The sequence below is a fragment of the Aulonocara stuartgranti genome (assembly GCF_965226115.1).
Source record: "Aulonocara stuartgranti genome assembly, chromosome: 3".
Classification (NCBI taxonomy): Eukaryota; Metazoa; Chordata; class Actinopteri; order Cichliformes; family Cichlidae; genus Aulonocara; species Aulonocara stuartgranti.
This window is the reverse complement of record NC_138941.1, coordinates 433,856-445,000: the sequence shown is the minus strand read 5'-3', so window position 1 is coordinate 445,000 and position 11,145 is coordinate 433,856. Positions and strand designations below refer to the sequence as shown.

Genomic DNA, 11,145 nt, shown 5'->3' with positions numbered 1-11,145 from the left:
CTTTTCTTGTTGATATGACACATGAGCTTAATGTACTGAACAAGACGTTACAAGGCCAGGGGCAACTTGTCAGTGCTGCCTATGACAACGTGAGAGCATTCTCCACAAAACTGGCGCTCTGGAAAGCTCAGCTCTCTCAGACAAACCTTTGCCATTTCCCAGCATGCAAGGCACTCGTGGATGCAGGCACACCATTCAGTGCTGACGAGTATGTTGATGTCATTTTGAGGCTACAGGAGGAATTTGATCACAGATTTGCTGACTTCAAGACACACAGAGCCACCTTTCACATTTTTGCGGACCCCTTCTCCTTTGATGTGCAAGATGCCCCTTCTGTGCTTCAAATGGAGCTCATTGAGCTGCAGTGCAACTCTGAACTCAAAGCAAAGTTCAGGGAGGTGAGTGGAAAAGCAGACAAGCTTGGACAATTTTTGAGAGACTTGAGCCCTAGTTTCCCTCGGCTTTCCCGAATGTTCAAGCGGACCATGTGCCTTTTTGGTAGCACATACTTGTGCCAAAAGCTCTTCTCCACTTTGAACTTCAATAAGTCCAAGTACAGGTCCAGACTTACGGATGATCATCTTCAAGACATACTGAGGGCCGCAACTGCTTCCTCCCTCAGGCCAAATCTGGCTCGGCTATGCGAGAGGAAACGCTGCCAGGTCTCTAGCAGCAAGGAGTAGGCAAGAGAAGCCATGTTCAGAAGAACAGTTCATTTTCTACAGTGTTCCATTCATGTTCAGAAGAAGGTTATAGAACTGTTAATACAGACATTTCAATCTAAACACAGCAGATATAGAAGACTGAAAGATACACACAAGTTCACTGACTAAAAATATCTTATTATTATTTTATTTATGTTTTACAGATTGATTTATTTTCTTATTAATTCTTAATTTGTTTATTCATTTTTCATATTTTGTGTTAAAAAATAAAAATAAAGAGATTTGAGAAGATTGGAATTTTTTAACCATGCCTTTCTTGTGGAAAACCTAATGCGGCCCAGCCTCACCCAGACTCTGCCTGCAGCGGCCCCCAGCTAAAGTGAGTTTGAGACCCCTGTCCTACACCATAAATCAGTAAGAGAGGGTACGACCTCTCTCATGGCCCCAAGTGGTGTGTGCAAGCCAGAGCACTCTGGAAGGCACACAGAGTCTTTACAGACTACTCAGGATCAAACCTCTATCATTATGCAATCGATTATACAACTCTAAGCATATATGAGTAAATATTTCTAAGCATAAATGACAATCAACAATATAAACCTTACAGCTGGTTTTAATAACAGAATTCATTTGTTTCTCAAACGAGAAAGAGCTATCGAGAAACACTCCTAAATCTTTAGTTCTGAACTTTTCCAGTGGGCCAAGGTCAACATTATCTGCTAATGCTAAATAGGCTGCCATTATTAACTAATGCTAATTTGACATGAATTAGCATATGCACTAATGCTAACACTTACTTTTTTTAAAAATGTGAGTAGCTAATGCTAACACTATTTCCCTTAACTTTATAACAATGTGAACGGCTAATGCTAACACTCTTTTTCCTAGCATTATAACATCTGAGCTGCTAATGCTAAGTAGGCTGCCATTAGCACCTACGTCTAATTTAAGGCAAATACGCATTAGAACCTAATGCTCATATCGTTTTCCTTTGCTTTATAACAATGTGAGCAGCTACTGCTAAATAGCATTAGCTAATAACAGCAGTCTAATTTAATGCAAGTTAGCCTCATTTGCATTACAACGATGTGAGGAGTTAACGCTAAGTATGCTGCCATTAGTGGCTAATTCTAATTAGGGGTGAATAAATATTACCAGCTAATGCTAATATCGTATTCTCTTCCCTTTTAACAATGTGAGCAGCTAGTGCTAGGTAGGCTGATGCTAGCAGCTAATGCTAAAGCTAATTTAATGTGAATTAGCATCACATTAGTGAGGAGTTAATGCTAAGTAGACTGCCATTAGCAGGTAATGCTAATTTTAGGTGAATAGGAATTGGCAGATAATGCTAATACCATATTTTCTTGCTTTATAACAATGTGACCAGCTAATGCTATGTAGGTTGCCGTTATTAGCTAATACTAATTTGAGGTGAATTAGCATTATCCCCTTATGCTAACAATGTTTTTTCTTACTTTTTAACAATACAAGTAGCTAATGTGAACACTTTTTTTTATTGAATTCTAATTTTTCCCTTGCGATGTGAAGAGTTAATGCTAAATAGGATGCCATTAGTGGCTAATTCTAATTTTAGATGAGAAAGCATTAGAAGCAAATGCTAATACCATATTTTCTTGCTTTATATCAATATTAGTAGGTAATGCTAAGTACGTAGCCATTATTAGCTAATGCTAATTTAGGTGAATTAGCATTATCCACTAATGCTAACACTGTTTTTGCCAACTCTTTTCCCTTGCATTATAACAATATGAGCAGCTAATGCTAAGAAGGCTGCCATTAGGGGCTAACTCTAATTAGGGGTGAATAATTATTAGCAGCTAATACTAATACCGTTTTCTCTTTTTCCTTATAACAACTTGAGCAGCTAATGCTAATTTGATGCGAATTAGCATTATATTAGTGAGCAGTTAATGCTAAGTAGGCTGCCATTATTAACTAATACTACGTTGACGTGAATTAGCATTATGCGCTACTGCTAATACTGTTTTCTCTTACTTATTAAAAATGATAGTAGCTAATACTAATACTCTTTTCCGTTGGGTAACAACAAAGTGAGGAATTAATGCTAAGTTGGCTGCTTTTAGCGGCTTATTCTAATTAGGGGTGAATAATTATTAGCAGCAAATGCTAATACCGTTTTCTCTTTCCTTATAACAATATGAGCAGTTAATGCTAATTTGATGTAAATTAGCATTATATTAGTGAGGCGTTAATGCTAAGTAGGCTGCCATTAGCAGCTAAAGGTAATTTGAGGTGAATAAGCACTAGTAGCTAATGCCAATACCCTTTTCTCTTGTGTTATAATGATGTGAAACGTTAATATTGTTCTCAAACAACAGAATGAGAATGAAATATTGATTCTAACAGGGCCCATAAACAGCATTAGCTTAGCAGCATTAGCTTATCAGAGTCTCCATCATGGTCACACAAATCCTTAGCGGAGCAAAGTGGCCTACTTAGCAATAGCTGCTGTAGAAAGCAAAGGGAAAACAGTATTAGCATTAGCTGCTAAATGTGCACTTGAGAACAAATCTATTGTGAATTCAGCCATGAATGTAGTGTTTCCAGTAAGCTTCCATTTCCAAATGTTAGCTGCTCCTGTCTGCCTCTTTGTCACACACACAGACTGAAATGATTCACAGCCTTGTTTCATCCTTCTGTCAGTGTCACTGACTGTCACTGTGACTGTGGACATACAGCATGGGAAACACACACATGGCTGATACTTGTATCTAAAGTTACAAAATGTTGTCTCTGTCCAAATATTACCTAACTGTAAGTCTACTTTTAATGAAACTCTCAACATGACTTATCAGTTATCATTAATGTTCCTGCAAACAGACTCCTTGAAGACCCCCTACATAAATATCCATGTACTATCCAGCTAGACTAGTGTGTCTGTCCCTGAAAATATTCCTGCATGTGTGATTGTTCATGTCTCATCTGCAGGAAACAAACAGGAAGTGAGTGAAAGACACAGGAAATGATTCCAGCTCTTCCTCCTATATCAGACATTCTCTCCATACCTGAGAGTGTCCAGTCTCCAGCCTGGATCCTTCAGTCCAGCCGACAGAAGCTTCATTCCTGAGAGACCTGGATGATTGTAGCTCAGGTCCAGCTCTCTCAGATGGGAGGGGTTGGAGGTCAGAGCTGAGGCCAGAGAAGTACAGCCTTCCTCTGTGATCAGACAGCCTGACAGACTGCAGACACACAAAACAACAATCCATCTGTTATCCATCTCTATAGCAGCATAACTAAGTGATGGTTCAGGGTCACCTGATCCAGCTCTAACTATAAGTTTTATCAAAAAGGAAAGTTTGAAGCTGATCGTCAAAGTAGAGAGGGTGTCTGTCTCCTGAACTCAAACTGGGAGCTGCTTCCACACCCAGTCCAACATAGCCAGGCTTTCTTTGCTGCTTTGACAAAACCTCAAATCCCAGTCAGAGATGGTGAGCATCATCACAGTGATGATCATTTCTCTGTTAACCCAGGCTTTCTGCTTCAGGATCTGTGCACGCTCACAGAACAAGGAGACCTTTAAACATCATTTCACTAAATGGATGGACTGAGCTCAGCCTACAGATGAACTGGATAAATAAAGATTTGACCTCAGTGTGCTCAGTGTTCCTGTCTATTCCTAACATATTCCTAACATGATAGCTGCACTTTAGAGCTCTAAAACTGGAACTGACACATATTTAAACTCCACATGTTACTCAGTACATTCAGTTCTGACACTCGCCCACAGTCCAACAAAGGAAACATGGAGATCACATCAGTTTGTCACCAAAGTCTAATTATTCCAGAGGGCAGTGTTGATACAACTAAAGTTATTTTTAAGCAAAGTTGAGTTTTTTATTGTCGCAGTACTTCATGTCTGAAGTATCACTTAAATGCATTACACGCTGTTGATGGCAGCAAACAAACCACCCAAACAAACAGAGGTGGGAGGCTTGGGCAGACTACGTAGGATCAGCTTGTGGGAGGAGTCAGGATAAAACCAAAGAAAGACAAGCTAACAAACACCACAGTGAAGTGAGTAGCTACAAACTGCAGGCCGATTAGTGTTGTTGAAGAAGTCGGTCTGAGGAACGTTCTTAGGATCAACAAATGACGGCATGTATGAGCCTCCCTCAAGACGCACCATCACAAGAAGAACACATGAGCTGTAGAAAAAGGAGAGACTATGAAAGCCACGGCGTTACACCGTGCACCAGCTGTTGGTCTCTCTGGAGACTACTGGGCGTGGCTGGGTAACCATGGTTACTTGGGAGTTACAGTACATGATATTAATGAAGAGTGGGAGCTGCGTTCTATAGCAAACAATTTGTTATGAGGTAATCAGCTGATCTTAGTTTAACCGGAAGCCCTTCACAATAATTGCAATGCCTTTATTTTGTACAACTACCATCAGTTCGTCTGTACTGATGGTAACTTAAAGTCACACTAATGTCGTTTAGTTTCTATAGTTTATGTAGTGGAAGTATACTACAGTACCCTGATCACTGATAGGACAGATTTATGTAGATATACACCTTTGTGTTTAACATTACTGCATTATAGTACTGTGATCTTTGTCCTTATATATGGCTATATTAGCTATACTGATGTACGTACATATAACTGGATATGTAACTTATCTATTCATCTTATTTGTCATGTATTTGTATTGTGTACTTCCTTTTTGTAAAAAACCACACACATGATCACAGCCGCAAGAATCAATCAGTGAAAGAATAAAGTGTCTCAAACCAAACCTTAAGCTCTTTATTCCACATGCTGGGATCATTTGGCCTTCAGTGGTGTTCTGGCTGACACACCGGAGTGACCAGAGTGCTAAAGAGTGAATCGGACACACCAGTGTCATCTCTGATATCTCCACTACATTTAATCGTCCTTCAGCTTGTGGCTGCCGTTAGCTGGTCTGCTAGTTAGCTGATTTGCTATTTAGCCGGTGTGCTAGTTAGCTGGTGTGCTAGTTAGCCGGTTCGCTAGTCAGCTGGTGTGCTGACCAGCGAACCAGTAGGTTACAAGATGAGCTTGTCTGTCTGATGAGCCAGCTCTCTCTGTCTTGGTCATTTTGTCCTTGGGCAAAACCTAACCTACCACTACAACTGTAGCTTACCTCCACCAGTGTGTGAATGTGAGAGTGAATGAATACAGGGAGTGCAGAATTATTAGGCAAATGAGTATTTTGTCCACATCATCCTCTTCATGCATGTTGTCTTACTCCAAGCTGTATAGGCTCGAAAGCCTACTACCAATTAAGCATATTAGGTGATGTGCATCTCTGTAATGAGAAGGGGTGTGGTCTAATGACATCAACACCCTATATCAGGTGTGCATAATTATTAGGCAACGTCCTTTCCTTTGGCAAAATGGGTCAAAAGAAGGACTTGACAGGCTCAGAAAAGTCAAAAACAGTGAGATATCTTGCAGAGGGATGCAGCAGTCTCAAAATTGCAAAGCTTCTGAAGCGTGATCATCGAACAATCAAGCGTTTCATTCAAAATAGTCAACAGGGTCGCAAGAAGCGTGTGGAAAAACCAAGGCACAAAATAACTGCCCATGAACTGAGAAAAGTCAAGCGTGCAGCTGCCAAGATGCCACTTGCCACCAGTTTGGCCATATTTTGGAGCTGCAACATCACTGGAGTGCCCAAGAGCACAAGGTGTGCAATACTCAGAGACATGGCCAAGGTAAGAAAGGCTGAAAGACGACCACCACTGAACAAGACACACAAGCTGAAACGTCAAGACTGGGCCAAGAAATATCTCAAGACTGGTTTTTCTAAGGTTTTATGGACTGATGAAATGAGAGTGAGTCTTGATGGGCCAGATGGATGGGCCCGTGGCTGGATTGGTAAAGGGCAGAGAGCTCCAGTCCCACTCAGACGCCAGCAAGGTGGAGGTGGAGTACTGGTTTGGGCTGGTATCATCAAAGATGAGCTTGTGGGGCCTTTTCGGGTTGAGGATGGAGTCAAGCTCAACTCCCAGTCCTACTGCCAGTTTCTGGAAGACACCTTCTTCAAGCAGTGGTACAGGAAGAAGTCTGCATCCTTCAAGAAAAACATGATTTTCATGCAGGACAATGCTCCATCACACGCGTCCAAGTACTCCACAGCGTGGCTGGCAAGAAAGGGTATAAAAGAAGAAAAACTAATGACATGGCCTCCTTGTTCACCTGATCTGAACCCCATTGAGAACCTGTGGTCCATCATCAAATGTGAGATTTACAAGGAGGGAAAACAGTACTCCTCTCTGAACAGTGTCTGGGAGGCTGTGGTTGCTGCTGCACGCAATGTTGATGGTGAACAGATCAAAACACTGACAGAATCCATGGATGGCAGGCTTTTGAGTGTCCTTGCAAAGAAAGGTGGCTATATTGGTCGCTGATTTGTTTTTGTTTTGTTTTTGAATGTCAGAAATGTATATTTGTGAATGTGGAGATGTTATATTGGTGTCACTGGTAAAAATAAATAATTGAAATGGGTATATATTTGTTTTTTGTTAAGTTGCCTAATAATTCTGCACAGTAATAGTCACCTGCACACACAGATATCCCCCTAAAATAGCTAAAACTAAAAACAAACTAAAAACTACTTCCAAAAACATTCAGCTTTGATATTAATGAGTTTTTTGGGTTCATTGAGAACATGGTTGTTGTTCAATAATAAAATTATTCCTCAAAAATACAACTTGCCTAATAATTCTGCACTCCCTGTAGTGGGATTGTAAAGGGTCTTTGAGGGTCTCGAAAAGCGCTATATAAATGCAATCCATTATTATTATTAAGAGCATCTTTAGGCCTGACTGTGCTCATCCTTCCTCCAATCTCTCCTTACCAAAGATAACAACTACATCAGTATTAGCTCAATAACAATTTCTGCAATTCAATTGTGGACATTCATTTTTAAACCTTGTGTAAAACGATAAAACCTCAAAGTCTGAGCATTATTCTTTGTGCAAACAGCTCTTGCAGGTTCCCCCGGACTTAGGTTATTTTTATTATTTAATTACTTTCCTTTAAGCAGCTGTTCAGGCTACTAAACTCATCCCAGAAATAACAAGTGACACCATTAATAGTAGAGGTGGGAATCACCATACAACTCGCGATACGATATTATCACAATACTTAACGCACGATACGATATTATTGCGATTTTTTAAAATATTTTGCGATATTTAAATTCTGCACATAAAGGTAAACTTTATCAATATTCATTTTATCTAATATCAAAGTCTCACACTCAGTCTTTCTCTCATTTCAGTCAGTTTTATTGTTGACAAACTGAACGGTTTGTATTACAGTCTAGTCCAACTTAACTGAATGCAACCATCTGGTACAATTATAGCTATTCTGAACTATGCAATTTATGAAAACTATGCAGCCCCTTCAGCAACTGAAGAATTTGAAAGTAAATTAAAAAAAATATATAATTTTACATTAAATAAAAAAGTTTCAAACTTAATTAAAATTAAACATGTCTTAAATTAAAATAAGTAAACTGTCATGTTTATTGCTGCCAAAAAAAAAGTTAAACACATTTGGACAGTGAAGGAATGTCAGGATTGTTGCTCAGAAAAAGGATCAACATGCTCTGAAGTCAACATGCTCTGACTCCAGAGCATGTTGACTTCAGAGAAAAAATTGTTTGTAACAAAATATCGATTTCTGCTGTCCCTGTATCGATACATTATTAGCAAACAAAATATCACGATACTACACAGTATCGATTTTTTCCCCCCACCCCTAATTAATAGTGGAGCTAACTTTAACAGGTGAAACTGATTTGACCTATAAGGCTACTGCAGTTACTTCTTATCAGGTTTAGTAGGGAAGACATCTGGATGAGGTAGTTAGTAGTATGTAGTTAGTACCGGGCGACTCCCCTCCCCCACATCGGCACCAGAACCCTGTATTATCTACAGGGTAAGACTGCCTGTTTTATCAAACTATGGCCATTACTACTGTGATCATTTGCAGCCCAGTGTGCCGCTCTCTCTGCTGGGATGAACCACTGGAGCTCACCCAGTCATCCCTTTCTTTCTCTCAAGAAGAAGTGAAATAAATATATTTATTATGTTACGAGTCTAATATTCTTTAAATCAAACTGTAATGAATAAATCAAGCAAGAAGATTTGGTGGCTCCACGTGTTGTAGAAGAAAAGATAAACATCTCATTTTGAGAAATCAGCCTTTAAAATTAAGTACTGTGAATAAAAAACAAACAGCGAGCCAATCAGCAGTCGCCAATATCCTCCTAATTTCATTCACAAAGAAATCAAATATATATATTATGGGCCCAAAGGAGCCTAAATCTTTAAATTAGGCAGTACATGAAGTATTTTTTTTAAATAAACAAAGACATGACTATAACAACTTTTAGTAATTCAGAGTCCAATTATCCACTCAAATGTGAATAAAAGTTCACTTGACAGCTGTAAAAGTTACCTGTTTATACAATAATATAAATCACATTTCAAATGATCATCTGTGGAAAAGTTTGAATCCTGACCTGAGAGTTTCCACTGCACACTGTGAACTCTTTAGTCCAGCGGACAGAAGCTTCACTCCTGAATCCTGCAGGTCAGAGTTACTCAGGTCCAGCTCTCTCAGACTGGAGGACTGGGAGCTGAGGACTGAGGACAGAGCTTCACAGCTTCTCTCTGACAGGTTACAGCCACTCAGTCTGAAAAATAAAAGACAATCTATAAAACAAGTACTCATGTAGAGTTTGTTAATACATTTCACAACATTAAATGTTGACTTTCTATTTTTAAAGGAAACATAAACATACTAAGATACAACATCATATGTATGAACTTTAATTAATAATTCTAAAAACTAAATGTTTTCTGATCTGACCTCAGAGTATTCAGTTTACAGTTTAAACGTTGTAGTCCAGCAGACAGAAGCTTCACTCCTGAATCCTGCAGCTTTCTGATACTCAGGTCCAGCTCTGTCAGACTAGAGGACTGTGAGCTGAGAACTGAGGACAGAGCTTCACAGTTTTCCTCTGAGAGTTCACAGATGTTAAGTCTGAAGATAAAAACATGAATAAAGATTGTTGTTAAAGTGTAATCAAGGTGCAATAGCTTATTGTCTTGTGCTGAGCAGGTTAGTAAAACTTCTGTTTAACTTTGAAATGAATAAAAATGCTATGAAACAAGGATAACTGGATAAAGACATAAACAAAAACAAACATCAAACACATAAACAAACAGAACTAAACATAATACAAATTGATCTGACCTCAGAACATTCAGTTTGGCATGTGGACTCTCCACTGCAGCAGACAGAAGCTTTACTGCTGAAGCCTTCAGGCTGTCGGTACTCAGGTCCAGCTCTCTCAGACTACAGGACTGGGAGCTGACCACTGACAACAAATTTTTACAGCCTTTCTCTGAGACGTTACAGCTGCTCAGTCTGTGAGAGAAAGGAAAAAAACAAAAACAAAAAAACCCAAACAATATATGTGATCAAATTAAATTTGTTTATATGTTGAACCCTTTTTAAAAAAAAATTATTTAAACCTATGAGACTATGAGTGCTACCAGTCCAGTGCACATGATTGGTACCTTGATGGTACCTTGCTCAGGGGTACCACAAGGTAACTATTCGGTGGATTCGACCCCTGACCTTATGATCATGGGGCGACCACTCTGCCTACTGAGCTAATAATTCTGTGTACACTGTCATACAATATTAACTAAAACAATTATTTTAGAAAATTTTAGTAATTCAATAATCATGCTCATTACCTGTGTATTGTGAATAACACTTGATTTTAAACACTAGCTGTATAAAACTCTTCCTGTTAAAGGTGTGTATAAAGGAGATGAGCTGAAATGCAGACTTCATGGAGAATGTTTGCTGTCAGCATATATCAAAGACAAAGCAGAGATCCATCCAGTCTCTTCCACTAAGCCCACAGAGGGACAGACAACCACTCTCACTCACACCTGCATGAAGTTTAGATCACCAGGTAACCTAACTGCATGTCTGTGGACAGTGGGAAGAAACTGTAGAGGACCCAGAGTGAACCCACTGTAATTCTGTGATAACACTGGTTATGGAAGCCTTACAGTTACATATGGTTACTGACAAGAAACACGACCTTAGAGGCAATTTCAGTAATGAAGACCGAGTTTCTCCCTCCATACAGGATGAAAACATGACAGCACAGCAGAGATTTATATTTAAAAAGGGAGGGTGTGCACTGAAAGTGAGATACAAACTTGAACTTAAATTATGAACATCAGAAAAAGATGTAGGTGAAGTCTGGCAGGTGAAGTTTGTGCTTTAGAATAAAACAACCAAACTCCTGGAGTTGGAGACAAATGAACAAGCTGAGGATAATAAACCTGTCAGAGGGGCTGAAGCATCAGAGCTCATGTTCTTATAGGCTGGGTCTGGATTGTCCTTTGATAAGAGTTACAGAACAAAGTGTGTTTTA

General features: G+C 39.3%; 2 protein-coding genes across 6 annotated transcripts in view; both read right to left on the bottom strand.

Moving 5' to 3' along the window:
• Positions 1 to 10,339, bottom strand: part of LOC309696956 (stonustoxin subunit beta-like) — a gene marked incomplete at its 5' end in the record, with an annotated part of 14,655 nt that extends 4,316 nt beyond the window's left edge. Inside the window, one exon of the mRNA XM_082518511.1 lies at positions 10,329 to 10,339. Coding sequence (XP_082374637.1) covers positions 10,329 to 10,339 — 11 coding nt within the window. The remainder of the gene's footprint in view (positions 1 to 10,328) is intronic.
• LOC309702191 (protein NLRC3-like) overlaps positions 1 to 11,145 on the bottom strand; it is a 90,340-nt gene that overhangs the window by 64,864 nt on the left and 14,331 nt on the right. The window lies entirely within an intron of this gene.